This window comes from Etheostoma cragini, chromosome 1 (genome assembly GCF_013103735.1).
Source record: "Etheostoma cragini isolate CJK2018 chromosome 1, CSU_Ecrag_1.0, whole genome shotgun sequence".
Taxonomy (NCBI): Eukaryota; Metazoa; Chordata; class Actinopteri; order Perciformes; family Percidae; genus Etheostoma; species Etheostoma cragini.
In genome coordinates, this window is record NC_048407.1 from 10494809 (window position 1) to 10511898 (window position 17090).

General features: G+C 38.1%; 1 protein-coding gene across 5 annotated transcripts in view; it reads right to left on the minus strand.

Moving 5' to 3' along the window:
- Positions 1-895: 895 nt before the first annotated feature.
- The window catches only part of gramd2aa (GRAM domain containing 2Aa), a 33677-nt gene continuing 17482 nt past the window's right edge, over positions 896-17090 (minus strand). For 3 of the 5 annotated variants that reach the window (XM_034881202.1, XM_034881213.1, XM_034881221.1), the window contains exons 3-12: positions 14861-14918; positions 13063-13375; positions 10778-10881; positions 10121-10219; positions 7337-7408; positions 7177-7233; positions 5063-5240; positions 3033-3126; positions 1890-1994; positions 896-1471 (exon numbers count right to left, since the gene is read on the minus strand). In XM_034881202.1, coding sequence (XP_034737093.1) covers positions 1468-1471; positions 1890-1994; positions 3033-3126; positions 5063-5240; positions 7177-7233; positions 7337-7408; positions 10121-10219; positions 10778-10881; positions 13063-13375; positions 14861-14918 — 1084 coding nt within the window. In that variant the 3' untranslated portion in view covers positions 896-1467. The remainder of the gene's footprint in view (positions 1472-1889; positions 1995-3032; positions 3127-5062; positions 5241-7176; positions 7234-7336; positions 7409-10120; positions 10220-10777; positions 10882-13062; positions 13376-14860; positions 14919-17090) is intronic. The other 2 variants (XM_034881231.1, XM_034881242.1) reach the window with 1 other exon arrangement.

A 17090-nucleotide genomic window follows, 5' to 3' on the forward strand; every position in this document is an offset into this window, starting at 1 on the left:
AAAACTGAGTTTTTAAAATGCCCTTTTCAAACCCCATCAGTCAGATAATGTCAAACATTTAGTTTTTGGATTCATGTATTTTTTGACTAAAGTCAAAGTTGTTTTTGTAGTTTCTGAACAGCTCACATTTGAAAAAATACAAATATTTAACCCATGAAGTTATTAAATTTAAACAGAAAAGAAGGAAACCAATGCTACCGGTGTACAGCCAATGCTCCATATTTAATGTATCAAGCATAAAGGTCCTCTGCCAACATTATGTTCCAGTTTTATAATTCATAGCGAGTTGGAGAGATTACTAGAATTTGCTGTGCTGTTGGAGTTGAGGCGTTTTCATGGGGGTATTGTGTATAGTGGCAATATGACAGGATGGAAGACTGGATAGTATATTCTTATTATTAAATTAAAAGCAGCAAACACTTTTTGTGTATCTACATTTTGTTGCCAATTTAATTCATTCAGTTTCACAAACTAATCTGGGACAACATTTCACCCATCTCTGCAAATTTCATTTAATATCTTTAGACAAAGATATAATCACCTCAACGTATAGTTTTTAAGTTTTTGGTGACTTCTTTTGAAAAGTAAGAATATAAGAAAAACTTTAACGCAAAAAAAACATTTAAACAGCTGATTACATTACAACTAAAAACAAAATGTATATGTGTCACCTTACCATCTTGTTCTCATTAAAGTTAACACCCACAGTTGGTGTTATCGCTCCAGTATATCACAGTTAAATGACAGGTAACTCCATTCAGTCAAGTGTCTGTGGTCACAGAAGGACTTCCTTCCATAAATAATAATTAGGTAGCTATTACCTAGCACAAAAATAGATCTAAACTCTTAAAACTGTTACAAACATTTGAAATAATGTGGACATATTTTTAATATTAAAAGTGCATTGTCCTAGCTTGTTTTATCCGTCTGACTGAGGGCTATGCATAGACTGTAACAAAATAACAATTACGGTCGATATGGGGCTATGCCAAGTTCTCACCAGAAAAAAAGTTGTCAGTCAGAAAATGTCGGATATTAATTCATTAATATCTAGTCTCCATCACCACTCCTTAACTTCATCAGTGGAATAAGTTGCAGCTTCAACTGCAATCGGCTCACTATTTTATATAGAGGTTATAATATAGAGGTAAAGATCAAATGTCTGTGAGAGTGACAGGCCATGGTAGACAATCATAATCTACACTCAAACCTACTTTAAATTCAGATATAAATAGACAGTCTGTTTGCATAGTCTGGAAGTGATCACTAAATCAGAAGTCATTCCACGGAGGGGAAGGTCTGTGAGATGCCTGGACTCGGGTCCTTCTTGTTTGGCGGAGGGTGCAGGGGTTTATCTTTTCTGGGCTCTAAAGCTGGTCCAGGATAAGTGCAGGAGGGCATCGCCAGCTCAAAGCATGAGAAGAGAAAACAGCCGCTAATCCAATGGGTCACAGCTGAGAGCAGTGGTTACCTGGACGAGAAGAAAGCAGCAAGGTTGGTGGACTCTCTGGATTAAACGGAGGGTAAATCAACCCCTTCCATTTTTTTCACCCTTGACACTGATTCCAGCACGCACACACACTTACACACACCACAGAAAAGAGCTGAAAATTACCTTCCACTAAAAGCTTTATATTTTACACTTGATACATTTATTTATTTTGATGGAAAAATATTAACCAGTATTGTTCCTGTTAAATAACAATGTCATTAAATACAATCAACCATAAAACAACACTATATAGTAAACATTACTCTTCTTCTTACATAAAAGATAATTGTGTTTTTTGGGCATCCAATGTTCTTAATGTTTGATATTTGAATGTGTTTTTTCTTTTCTTTGAATCACAAATTAAAAAGTAGTGATGATGTGGCTGATGCAGTGTTACCTCTCTCTCAGGGGCAGATTTGGATTACTGAGGAAGGACAGCTGCTGCTCCAGACTGCACACACGAAAGGCCAGGTAGCACGATGACAGGATGAGGAGAATAATTCTGATGACGAACAAGGAGACACAGATACATTGATTTACCAAAAAAGGTTTCAGGATGGTTATGGCACTAGACTCTGGAATCCTCTGTCAATGTGGAGGAAGAGAGCTGTAATGACATTTGATGAACACTGGGTGGCAACGTTTGCCTTTCTGTCAACATATCAGCTTGTTACTGTCCTAGTACAACACAGTTTAAATCTGCCTCAAAGGACTAAAAGCAGACTTTAATATGTTGCACATGTAACAAAGTGCATGTAACAAACATGTTACAATGTAGCATTTCAAAGTTTTGAATGTGTCTACTTTCCAAGCAAGTAGTTTCCAGTCATTTCTGTACTATAAATCAACAAGATAAACAAACTAAAAGTATTTTCCCTTGTAAATTACCATTGCATGGTACACAGTTGAAGTGCAGATTATCAGAAATAAACCTGCATTGTGTAACCACACAATAACAGCTCTAAAAAGAAAACATGCAGGTGTAACATTTCTTTATCTTTTAATTCACTTAAGAGTTACTAAATATACATGTGTGGCTTGATTACATGCATTGTGTATTCTATTTTGAGCATTCATTTATACAGATTGTAATCTGAGCTATACCAGTGAGAATATCTGTGCTTGACTCTGGTGTCAGAGGTCATCGTCAGCAATATGACAAATCTTCGGAAGCAGATAAAGATTTATTGCTCTCTCAAGGACACTAAAGCAGAGCGGCTTAACATCCTCTGGGTGAAGGACAGTCTGCCTGATCACTGTAACCCTCTGCTATGATGGAGGCCAGGTGGAGTAAGGTTGAGCATGATGCTCACTAAAACAAATTATTTGATTGTTTTGAGCATTGTATCTTAAGAGCTAAGACAAAAACAGCTCTGATCCCATGCTTTCAGTTTGACTTAGTGAACTTCCCACTATCTTTATGTTAACGCTCAAGTGTGTGTGTGTGTGTATGTGTGTGTGTGTGTGTAGCTATGAGTCAGCTGTTGGAGGAGTTGAAGGTGAATGTTGTTGGTGTCTGTGTGTCCCTCTGTATACTCACAGCAGGGTGAAGAACTTGAGCAGCTGGTACTCCATCTGGCCCAGCTCCGCCAGTGGCTCTGCTAAAAGACCTCTGTCTGTTTGCAGAGCTCGCTCTGTAACACACAATAACAGAAAACCATTAACACTACTTGACTTGACTCTGCTGCCTGTTTCACTTGTGCTGGCCCACCTGTTAGTGTAATGGTGGGACAACATGCACTTTGGAGTTTGAAAATGATCAAATGTCCCATAATCTCATTTTCATGTTCATACTTGTATTTTGGGGTTCTTGAACATTTTTACATACTCTAATGCAAAGAAAAACACATTTTTCTCTCAAACTGCCTGTCCAAATATACCTGTATTCACCCTGTGACTCTTTAAGCCCTCCCCCGAGAAACCCCAGTCTCGTCTGATTGGTCAGGGTTTCCGGGTCTTTCACATTTGCGATCAGCACCATCGTTGCAACAGTATTTTCTACTTATGTATAGTATAGTTTTGACATCCCAACTATATGGAAGTCCCAATGGATCGTTTAAAGGCACAGTTTCTTAATACAGGCTGTGTGAATTTCTCTGTGGATTGATTGTTTTGATGTTTTCACAGTATTTATATAGCACCTCAATCTACCTTTTTTTTTATTAGAGACAAGACATATGACTTATTACAAAATGTGACCTTTGGGTAGGCTAAATCTCATTTTTGTTCATACATATGAGCTGTCAGAGGGGGCAATTAAATTATATGAATTAACACTGAGCTGTCAGAGATCTCAATTGAAACATGTGAAAAGTGATTTATTTGTAGGTTATTTATATTAGATTATTTGCATTTGCTACTAAAACATAAGAAAACCATTCTTAGAAATTAAGAAATGGTAAAATCTGAAAATCCAGACAAAACAGTGAACACTATTTTGTCTGAATCATATAAAACCATGAGCTGACTATTATACCCCATTGTCTTTACAATTTAGCTGAGACAGTATGTATGCATTGCTTCTTTTTGCACTGCTTCTATATGTGCGTGTGTTTTGTGCTACTCTAATACAAGTGTGAACCAATGTTATGTTATATAGTAGATATACATCTTTTAATTACATTATTTCCCATCTTTCCACTCCACATGTGAGCTGTGAGGTCAATGTACACAAAAACCCACGCTGATCAAATATCAAATAGAAGACTGTAAATTAGCAGAAATGATCTGTCCTCAGAACATTTTGACAACCGCCATTGTTTGTGATAATCTCTACTTAATCTGCATCCGCCCAAAGCTTTTTATAAACAAACCCCCACAGGATTTAATCTCCATTTGGAGCTTAATGTGTTGTTACGTAAGAGAGATGTTACCTATAAAACTCTTAATGGATTCAAACATCCTTACTTGGCAGAACGGGGTCTTCCCCCACGTACACTTTTAGTTTGTACTACATATTGAAGGCTCGCAGTGTTCCTAAGATTATTAAGAAGCGAGCATTTTCTCATCATGCTCCATGTGGAATCAATCAAAGAGGAAAACATATGAGATTTCTAAATTAATTATTGATAATTTATTTATATAATTCTGTAATAAAATTGTGTTCTGGTTTTTCAAATAAAAATGAATGTATGACACTGTTTTAGTCTATTGAGACACACTGTGATTTGAATTATATATTAATATATTTTACAGTGAAGTTTTGTTTATCACACAATGTAGGGTGGATTATAGCTGTAGTCGTACTATCACGATGCCACAGCTTTTAGAACAGTGTTAACCACAAACTAGTCTATAACCACAACTTTTTGTTCGAGATCCGAGATTGTTTGCCGGATGTCACTCTTTTCGGACAGATGTCAGTTACCTTCCGCTTTCTTTGTGCTGGAATTTTTAACTCCAGTCGATTTATGAGGATTAGGGTTAACTGCTCCTCAGACCTCTGCAGGGTAAATCCAGAAAGCTAGCTAGACTATCTGTCCAATCTGACCTGCACAGTGCTGGGGAAGAAGGTCTGGCAAAGTGAGACTAACCACAAGCAAATCATCATCGTATGGATAGTTTTATCACCTTCCAGTGGCTGTTCTGATTTGAAGGGTGTGTCTACGGCGCTCAGGCTGCTGGGGGAGTTCCCTAAGAGGTCAGGAAGGGAGGACGACACAGACACCACTGAGGGTTTCCTTCTCCACTTTAACACTGATGGGAATTCATCAACCACCGGGAACTCGTCTGGAACTGGGAACTCGTCCTGTGGCACAGAGGAAAGAGAAGAAAAGATCAGTTAGTCATCCAACTGCAACAGATAGTGATCTAAACTAAAGGAGTCTGAACATCTCAGCTGCCATCACACCAGTGGTTCATTCATCTAAACCTGAGATCACCTAGACCAGAGGGGCCAAATTCTTTCATAAGAAGGGCCAAAAATATATCTGAATGAAAGGCTATGGGCATTTATCTCCCATATTAAATGTTTACTTTTTTTTAATCACGTACAATAGTGGGAGGCATGAGTTCCGTCCTTGTTTTTCAAAAGTCTTTCAACATTAAGGATCCAGCTGACTTACTAAATGTTTTTTTATCAGTGGGCCACTGCCTCCATCGCTCCATCTGAACTGGCTGACTAAAACCAGTAACGTTAGCATGGCTAATTTTTGGCAGCAAAAATTTACGTGCGTAATTTAATAAGGGATTATGTACTTTTAAGCTGCACAAAACAAAGTTTCGTAGTCATTACAGTTAGGATTTTACAGCAAAATAAGAGGAGAATAAGCAGGAGCATGTCATGTGCCACGGGGAGGCAAACTTGGCCCGCAGGCCCCAAATTGGGCTGCCTTGACCTAGACCTTTAACTCAGTTTTTTTACATGGATTGTAAGGTCTTGCTTGGTCTGAAAACCCTGGTAAAATCAACAATTTTTAACCTTTAGCTATGTCAGTGGTCTGACAGTTTTGCTTATCACCCCTAAAAATAAAGTGATGTCTACATATGAACTGCCCAAGTGCGGAGTTGTAAGCAGTTCAACCAATAAAAAAAAACTTTTTATTTTTGTTTAGTGACTTTGAGGCCGGAGAAATTGAAATTATTTGCTTATTTTCTTTTTTGAATTGAACATTTTATGATATTGTGACCCCTCCCTGAGACTGAGCTAACAGCATAAACGCAATGCTATGGATCAGTTAAGAACTGTCATGCTAAAGACTTACTCCATGCCACAAAAGTTTAATAAAGACGTTTTGATTCTTCTTGGATTTTTATCCGGTCAGAATGTATAAATATGGTTGCCGTTTCCATTTTTCAAACATTCTGACCTGACAAATATCCAAGTAGGTTTGAACGTTGTCTTTATTAAACTTTTGTGGCACAAAACTATTGGACTACCAGGTTGCAAAAAATCTCTTTGGCGGAGGTTAATCCTTACTTTTCGGCGATGAAGCAATTAGAAATGGCAATTAGTCTTTAATAAAAAGCACACATAGGGATTTTTTTTACTACCTGGCCCAAAAGTTGATCTGGTTAATAGCTTATAAATGATAGTAATTTATTTTTTTGAATAACCATTAATAAATGGTGCCTGTCTTTTTTAAAACTATCTTCTAAACCCTATGGAAGCTAAAGTGTAAAGAGATATTCAGCAAGGGGCATACATATTCTTCAAATATTTCTGCATTTACATCTTAACATGATTGCAAACTGTTAATATAAATCAGACTTCTTCTGTGTTTGAGAGCAGCAAAACACTACAAAACCTTCCATTGAATACGCTGGCAACATGACCAAACTCTCTTTTCTCTTTGAAAACCTTCAGTCTAGATCAGAGTGTGATCAAGTACGAGCATGTTAACAGAACTTAATTATTACTTAATACAAAAGATGTTCTGTTCCTTACGCACACAGACAAGGTAACTTCACAGCACTCTTTGATAGCATCTCGTCAACTTGGGGGATAATTCAGTGCATGACTGCAGCCGCGACAGCATCTATTGATACTGTCTGTGTAAGAAGATACGTCAGGCTTCAGGTCAGAGGTAGATGAAAGTGAGAGTTGCCAGGGGCTTTTTGACCAACATGAAACACAACTAGGAAACATTAAAGTAATCTTAATGCCTGTAGATTACCAGATGTTGAAGGTTCACCCACTTCAATCATTACAATTGTATGATTATCAAAGACATGATGTCACTGACCAATGATAAGGTCGGCTTCTCCATGAACTGCTTCAAGCTCAGACTCTTCCCATTGACCTGGAGAGGAAAAGGAAATCACCTCTTTAACTGACATGTACACCACAGTATTTAGACTGAATTAACAGTTTGCGTGCGCGCGTGTGTGTGTGTTTGCTCTGACCTGTAGGTGAGTGCAGATCCTACGGAGGACGTCATATACACTGTCTCTTGACAGCAGCGATACAAATACATACTAAGGAAGTAACAAAAAAGAAAAGAAAGAAAAACAGTCACCTAAAAATCCGGTTTATATTGAAGAATTCTTGCTAAAAATAAAAATGTCCCTTGAAATTATTCTGAATTTGTTACACATGCACAACTGTGTATGGCACATTTAAGCTAATTTTAAACAAAGGGATTCTCTTACATTTTTACAGATTCATACGTTTAGATAACATGGATAAGCTATATAGTCAGCTTTTCATTTCTCACCAACATTAAGATAGATGAGAGATGATATAAACTTTGAGAAATAGATCAAAATGTCCCGGCCTGCCTTTGCAAATATCATCAACTGCACCTTGGTCACTTTATCTGAAATATCAGCACCTAAGATCATCAGTGCCTTCCCAAAATTAAACTTAAATTATATATTATATATATTATAATCGGTTGCTTGTGTTGTCATTTAAGAAGGTGTTTAAATATTTGTATTTGCAGCTGTACAAAGAATGTATTACTGGGAAATATTACAAATTTACCGTGAGTCGCAAAAGCTCAAAAGCTTTAATCTAGGCACAAAGACAATACTTTTGTAATCACATTTTTGTTACGGTTTATTCTGTCATAAAAACTGTGAATGACAGGTCAGTGACAGCTTAGCAAAATATCCATAAGACCTGGATACATATCTCTGCTATCTAAAAAGTAATTTGGAATAGATTTATGATCATTTGAAACACTGTGTACAATAACACAAAGTGTGCACTTTGTCAATTTTTGTTTTGTTAATTGAACATGAACATGAACTTTGTTGTTACAGGCACGAGCTGTGAGCTTTCTGCCTCACACACACAAGAACCAACCTCAGTCATCTTTAACAGTACAGTTGTACTGTACAGAGCCATGTACAGTATGTGTCCATGTTTATGTTATGCATACTACACACTCACACCGACGTACATGATATTTGCCCTTGGACAGTATGAGACATACCGACCATGTGCTATATATCTCACATGCTTTGATAAAGGCTGTTGCTTTAATCTGCGCTGCTGTGTGGATCAGACTCTGCATTTTGGGTTGGACTATATTACACCAACATTACTTCGTTTTAATATCCTCGGGAAGGAACTTGTTGGTGGAACGTACACGTAGGGAGGCAAGCTCTGGAATTAAAGTAGCTGTCAAGTGTGTGATGAAAATTTGACTCAAAAAAAGATAAATATAATTTGATTGTTGGAGGATAATTCCTGAATCGACCGGAGTTTAGAATGCCAACAGAAAGAATGCGGGAGGGGAAGGACATCCAGCCGAAAATTAGAGACATCTGGCAGAACCTTTTGTGGCGCCGGAACGATCACGTAAATGAAACGTCATGGATATAGACTAGACATCATCTAAAGATGTCTACTGAGACATTTTTCATTTATCTGATGAAATTAGTCTAATGCACACCTAAAATTTAGTACCTCAGTGTTGACAGTATGCTAACCCAAACCACTCACTCAAATAATTAATAATTGGTGTAATGAATAAATGATGGACGAGGTACAATATACATGTAGTACTGTGGTGTATGTGTATATGAGTGTATTGTGGAGTATATAAATGTTTGAGAAGCATTTAAAAATGTGCTTTTTCAGAACTTAGTAACTCTGAGTAGCTGGCTCTTTGGTGTGTGCACTGTGACATCAGTCTGCATAATGCTAAAATGTGTGTGCCACCACTAGAAACATGCAGAATACTCTGTTAACTATTTCCTTGTAAAGCAAAAAGATCAATGGGGAAAGCCAAAACAACTTGACACACATATTCCTGACTAGCAGAAGAATCTTAATTCTTTTGCTTCTGTTCGTTCTGCCAATACTTTAACTTTTACTTCAAATACCTGCAAAACTAACGGCATTCCCATCGCCTCACCTTTGCTTTAATTTTGTGTTGATTAGCAAATGATCTGCAAAACATCATCTTCTTAGCATCCTGACATTAGCATTTAGCTCAACATACACATGTGCCACAGACGCTTTTTGATAAATTACTGGCATCAGTTAATTCTCTTTTCGAACTTAACACACAAATTTATTCCTTCAGTTTAGTAGTTTGTATCCTCAAATGACCATTTTTGCATTCAAAAGGTTTGTTTATGATGCCTGGATAACTCATCCGGTAGAGCGCGTGCCCACATATATAGAGGTTTACTCCTCGACACAGCGGCTGCAGGTTCAATTCGGACCTGCGGCCCTTCTGCTGCATTTTACTCCCCTTCTCTCCCCTCTCCTATAACAAGGCCTAAAATGCCATTCTTGTGGAATGCACAAAATTAAAAAAAAAAAACGTCTGGGCTAAAATTACATTATAGTTTATAAACAAATTATAGCTTTGTGTATTTGTAGGTTGTTATTTTGTTATTTGAAGATACCAAACCTAGTGGTTACCACATGCTAAACTTAGCTTTCTGGCTATTCATTGGCTGTGGGAGCCTGAACAGAAGCTGAAAAGTGCATTATGCCTTTGAAGACACCATTTGATTAAAGCCTGACTCTGATGTGACAGAAAGTTAAGAAGCCTTTTCTGAGTGTTGCCGTAATTGCCGGATAAACCCTTCAATCTCTTGTGCTACCAGGCTGCTTCTATCTATAGCATGGGGTTGTTTTCCCATCACACCTCTCCTGGAAAATACAGCCATGCTGCGCTAATCCGGTTAAGAATTTTAAAGCATAGTGACTTTTATGGAAGTTATTACCTTCTGGCTGGTGTCCGTTGTTATAGCCAAGCCATTGGGCACAAGGCCCGCTGTTTTGTGCTTCTTCACTAACCTCACGGAAACAACAGGGATAGCCACCTAAAGAAGATGGAAAATAATATTTATAAGGGGACACTCCTTAGATTTGAGGAGGCAAACCTAAAAGCAAACTGATTAGAAAATTAGACGTAAGATAAAACACCAGGGTGATTTGAGTAAATGGTGGCAGGGAAGGCAGACACTGAAATACACTCAGGAAAAGGTCCCTGGAGAAAATCAGTAGTGGACTTGAAACGTGTCTTATTTCAGTCAGAATGTGAAGAATGTAGTCTGAATAAGTAGCTTATTGTCATTCAGATGTCAGGAGAGGTTTGGTTTCAAGGAAATGAGGGAAAGGAACAACGCACAACATCAAAGACAAAATAACATAACTGGTTAAAGGTTCAGTAAGTCTACATGTTCTTGGCACATATTTTCACAGTGTAGATATGAAGAGAGAGAGAGAGAGAGACATTTTCTATGTGGGAAAAATAAGACTGAGTGACTGAATGAATTTCAGTCAAATATGTTGTCCATTCTGTTTGTCAGATTGTGACGGGGAGACACTTGTTTGTCAGTCAGTTTTGGTTTATTAAGCTATCTGTCAGTCTTTCGTACCTTAATGTCTTTGCCAAAGAGGTTGGCATAGAAACACAGCCAGTTCCTGGAAATATAGAGCCGGCCTTGTAGAAGAATATCTCTGAGAAGAGCACAGGAGTACACTGAGAACAGAAGTGACAGAAAGACTTTTTTTTAACTTAAGGCCCCAACATACATGGCTGCTAGACAGCAAAGAACTAGTGGCAACGAAGCCCGACTCTGGTGTCGGGTCAGGTCTCCTCAAGGTCTCTTCAAATCGCCTGTGTTTTTGCCAAAACGTTGCACTTGAACACAATGCAAAAAATTACAGCAGTTTTTCTATAACTAACAATTTGTGTGTCCTGTTCTGAATGACGAATAGATTACCGCCGCCTGCTGACATGACACGGGCCTACCTGATGGTTGCCAGCGGCTGTGGACTTCACGTTGTGTTCAATTGTAACTTTTTGGCAAAGACACAAGCGAGGTGAGACGTGAGTCGTGACGCGAGTCAGTTGGCCTTTGTCGCCACTTGTTCTTCTCTGCTCGGTGTTTCAGCATCTTCTACTGTCTCACTAGCATTTTTCAAATCATCAAAACATTGGTTATATAACAAAAGGTTGAATTTAACATCAAAGTTGATGGTTAACCAGGTTATACAGAAGAGTTTGTACTGTGCTGAAAATGTCTCTGAGGTTAACCAGATGTCAGAACTGACGCAAGAATAATAAAAGCGGGACACAAGACAAGACAAGACAAGTAAATAAAAAGCAGAAAAGATTTAGAATTAAACTGTTTAGTGCAATTTTGTTGTTGTTTGTTATATAATGTATGAAAGTAGAGATGCTATTGTTAAATATGCATTACCAGCACAATAAAGCTGCGGATCACTTGTACACTGATATTGTGCATATTTTCCACCAAAATGTTTTTATAGTCTGGGTGTAAGAGACTACAGACAGAATTTAGACCATCACAGGACAAGCAATGCAGTTTCTTTTTTAAATATCCTGTAACATCACAACTCCTTCATTCGTCTGTATGTTAAGGTAAACTCCAGCATACTGGTAATGAACAGGAAGATTACTTATTGATTCATCTTTGTAAATAGTAAGATTACTACTAAAGATATTGCTGAACAATATGAAAACATTTTTCATTCAACCTTTCATTTATACTCGAGAGACCGAAGGGGCAAACTTCAATTACAGATGTCATCAAGTGAAATTACAAAAGACACACAAAACAACACAGAAAAGAAGCGACACCATCGTTAAAAAAATGGAAAGACAGTCAAATGTTCTGGAATGGAAAATTATTTGATACAGAAATAAGGTGACTTCATCATATCCATTTCCAGCAAAACAGACCGAAAGCAGAAATTACATGTTATGTACTTTTTGTCAGACTGATAGACTGACATATGATGTGCATTTATCTAAAAATAAAAATAGCTCATGATATATTGTCTCTAAAAGTGTATTATTCAACTTTTTTTTACCAGAAGGAAAAAGAAAATTGCAATCCTCAATAATATTGAATCGCAATATTCTAGAATGCAATGAATTAATTTTGCAATACAAATCCAACTGGCACCCATGTATCATAAAATCGAATTGGGACAAAATAATATAGTCCCAGCTCTAGTAATAAGGATAATAACAATTTTAAAAGTAAAATTATGTAAAACAAGTACAAATAAAAAGTTAGCAGGTTTAAAACCAGGTTTCCAAATTGTCCAATAGACACAAGTGAGCTGTAATTTGTTCAAGGAGTCAGGTGTACTGATGTTAAAAAACAGTTTTTCCAAATTCAGACCAGACTTAATAAATGAACCAAATAACCAAAGGACATTGAAATTAAAGTGTAGACTTGACAAACTTGGTCTTTTATTAACTTTTGTCTGTTCATCATCATCATCAATGTGATCCAATGTTTAATTGGACAAAATCTGTGCCGCAATTAATGACTCATATTTGATCAATTCTTCACACAAAAAGATAATCGTTTAGCCTTTACAGTGTCAGAAAATTGTTAAAAAGCCGATTGTTTATTTAGACCCATTGGTGAAATCATGAAATTGGTCCAAAACTTATCATTTCTGTCTATTGACTTATATATTAAGTTGAACTTGTTGGTCGATCAACCAACAACTGACCACTAGATCACATATACTTTATAAAAGGGGTGAGAGGATTTATAAAAATAAAAGACAAATACAAAATGGGCAAAGTATAGTACAGCCGCAGCATGACATGTCCAAGAATATTATTATTATTATTAAGTTGATTAATAAAACAGATGTTGTAGTACAAACAAAGTACCTTTCATGAGGATTTCATCCTTGGGCACACACTGGAACAGTTTGTGGTACTGCGAGTTGTACTTGCTGACAGTCTGTGCAGAGGGACAGGGCAGAGTCATGAGCATCTCCTTAGCAGACCGGCCTGCCTGCACAGCGCCACCGGCGCAACCCGCCACTCCGCCACCACCGGCCACTCTGGCTCCACTCGCCGCAGACACCACCCTCTCCCTCAAAGGGCGCGAGCTCTGCACCAGGCTCAGCATGTTGGCACCGTACACACACACACACTCACGCATATCCAAGGCCTGGAGCAAGCCGCTGCAAGACACACACTGTTTCCCTGGCGCCGGTCAGTACTGGGATGAGATGGAGGAGGACTGTCTACCTCTAGTCTACATGCACCTACAAACACATACCGGGCTCTAATATGTACACCGACCCACACCCACACTCACACCCATACACACCCACACCCACCCACAAACACACACACACTCACACACAACTACAGAGTAGTACAGCAGCAACGCCTCAGTTTACAGCCACTGAGCTCTTTCTCAGAAACTATAAGGCTCTCTTTCTCTTTCTCAAATACACCTACAGTGACTCTACACTTTTCATCACCAAGCTGACACCCTCCTGCTCCTTTTTCTTCCTTCAAACACACACACACACACACACACACACACACACACACACACACAAAACACAATCTACCCTTCCTTATTCTGAGCAGAAAAAACAACAACACAGGTTCTCCTCCCCCCTCTCACTTTCTTTCTTTGCCACTTCCTTGCCTTCCCTCTATCTGTCAGTTCTTCTGTGGTGACAGTCTATGAGACTTCAAAGTCCTTCCTTTTCAGAGAAAATCATACATTTCCCTCCCATCTGCACACAAGGGGTCTCATTCATTCCCCGCGCTCCTTACTCCCAGCTCACACTCACCTTCAGCTCTAGATATCTCTGCCACCAGATTAACTTTCCCTAGCTTTCTGTCCTGTCCTGTCCTGTCTCTCGTCTATCTCTCCTTCCACTCGCATCAGCTCTGTTTGTCTGCTGCCCTTGTTTTTGTTTTTCTATTAATAACTCATGCCAGAGAAGCTCCTGTCCTCAGGAATATGGCACTTAAAGTAGGTTACAGTAATGTAGATGGCTCCATCACCACTGGGGTAAAGCCCAGAGTTAATGTTAATGTCCAGTATAATCATTTGCTAACTGCATTCATAAGTGAACTATCTGGAGGACATTGGCCATGATTGCAGCGAAATCAAAGTGATAGTAATTTAGGATTACATAACACTGCTGAGCTTGTCAACGAACATATAATTTGTTCTGTTCTCTCTGCTCTGTTCAATTTTTTTATGTTGAGTCTAAAGTCTTTTAATAATAATTAAACCTGAGAAATATCACACTAGTTGGGGCATAAGCAGGACAAATTGGATCATTTCTCACAAATTCATAATAGCAGCATGTTATTGTTTTAACGTGTTAGCATGTCATCATCATATATGACTCAGAAAAGATAAATTAATTAATACAGTAGGCATCAGATTTGGTTTTGTTATATGGATGGAAACCTTTTGGAAGCTTCTGCATCCAATCGTCATGACACAGATCTGACTGCAGTACAAAAGTGAGAGAAATGCCTTCGAGTCGAGGAATCATAAAATAAACCATCCCCTCAGAAGGAGAATTTTAACAGGTGATTTTGCTTTTATTATAGGTTAAACATTCAGGTTAAAATGAATACAACTTGTTGGACTTGATCCAATCAAAGACACGGTAACAATTAGGATTCTAAGAGAGACCAGACTCACCGAGCCCCGGTAACATTTCTTCACATCTTCATAGGACAGATCTTCAATCAGCTGAAACCTATTATAAAAATGAAAAATAAAGTGACACTTAATATGCATGTTCACCACCAAATGTGATAACTCTACTCTACACAAAATAAAAAATTTGTTTTTAATGTATCGCAATGGATAAAAATATATACTTAATATAGCACATTTGAAGGCAGATTAATGCCTGAAGACAACATGACAAATGGTTGTTAGAAGGCTTGCGTGTGTGTGAGTGTATGTGTATGTGTGTGTGTGTGTATGTGTGTGTGTGTGTGTGTACACTGTATGTATTTTTGTATGTGTACATTGTCTGAAAATCCCAGCTGGGTCAAAGCTACCACATGATGATTTAATCATCAGTGTGTGCATAACTTCAGGGAGACTGAGGCTGTCACAAAACACTGAATCAAAGATAAATACTGAGTTGTTTGAACACAAATAGTAACCATGCCAGGAGATTATCTTTTTTATAGTCAGAGTACATTAACACACATGTACACTCTGATCCTCTATATGAATGAGAAAATGATACTAGAGTAGATTAGATTAGATAATACTTTATTCATCCCCCAGTGGGGAAATTCCCTTATTATAATAATAGAGACATAAGAATGAATGACCTAATGCTTGAAGAGAAATAGAGTCATATTACACCACAATGAAGCCTCCAGTATTTCATTGTACTGTGTGCACACAGTGGATGGACACAATAACAAACCATGTCTGTGCAATATATTACCAATACAACAAAACGTTACCACTACAAAGTCCATCGTTGCTTTGATTGGTTGAAGGACTATCCGATTGCGTACAGAGTCATTTGAACTATGCCCGTTGGTCACGCCTCTTGTGCAGAGAAAATACAGCAGACTCCCCAATGGTTGATCTCAAATCTATTGAGCTTGGCTTGGTCTGGTAGCCAGACAGGAAGTAAGGCAATAAAGGTGAAGTCCCTCCCCTTTCTGGTCGATCTCATGGGACCTTATTTCAGAAATTATATTTATGTTTGTGAATGGGAAGAGACAAATAATTTTTTTATCCTGTATGAATTGAGCCATGAATTACACATATTGTCAATTTAAAAGATAATTTTGCAAGTGAAGAGTCAGTTTGTCATAGATTTGTCATAGTACCATTTTGTTTAGTTTGAAAGCGCTCAGTGAACTACATATCTTGTCTCACACAATTTACACCACCTTGCTTGATGCTTGCCTTGCTCGCTAGCTCGCTAGCTAGCTAGCTTAGCTATGTTCCAAAACACATTTAACGTTTTCCACCAGAGGTGTTTTATCATGAAAAGTTTTATGAGCCGAGAAGCAAAAGATTGAGTAAGATCTGTTGCTTGTGTGAGCAACATAACACCCCATAACATAACAAAACACGCATATAAACACCCATAGAAATAAACCATTTCATTCCTATGATCACACCCGGCACACATGTCAACGTCTACACGAGCATACTGCACAGGCGTCAACACTTCAGATTCATTTTGACCTCACTTGCTCCTAGCAGGGAATTCATAACATAATACCATAACAGCACCACATTTGTATTCTCCTTGAATAGTGTCCTTAACTGTATACAGCAAGGTGACATTATGTTAAAATACCCCTTACTGTTGTCTTGATAGCAGCAGGACTGTCCTTGTCCCTGCTCTGATGAGAGACTCGTCTCTGGGTAAGAAGACAGCGTAACCTCTGTCCCCAAACAACCCTGCCTTACTCTCCTGCCTCTTTGCATGTCGCTGACTGTGCCTGTCATGGTACAGCACAGTGGAGATGAGAGAGGTAAACTCTGCATCGCATGATGACACTGAGATAATGATGTCATGGAAATGCTAATTTCTATGTCTGAGTGCACAGCAAAATGACCAATGCTAACTCAAATCTGAGATGTAAAAAAAAAAAAAAGCTTAAAACTGCAAGCTTAGTTGTTGTTGTGATTTAATCCCTATGACCTTTAGGACTTCTTTCCTGTTAGTCTTTTCTGTTGTTAAGACAAAAGTTAAGGATGAGGAATCCTTAAAGGGCTACAAATGAAAACAGCTACCGAGCTTGCATCTCAATAAATTCAGCTCCATGAAAACTGTGAAATAGGGTTAAAGACATTAAACATTAAAGAAATGATTCCATGTGTGTTGTTTTGGACTGTAATATATTGCACAGACATGGTTTGTTATTGTGTCCATCCACTGTGT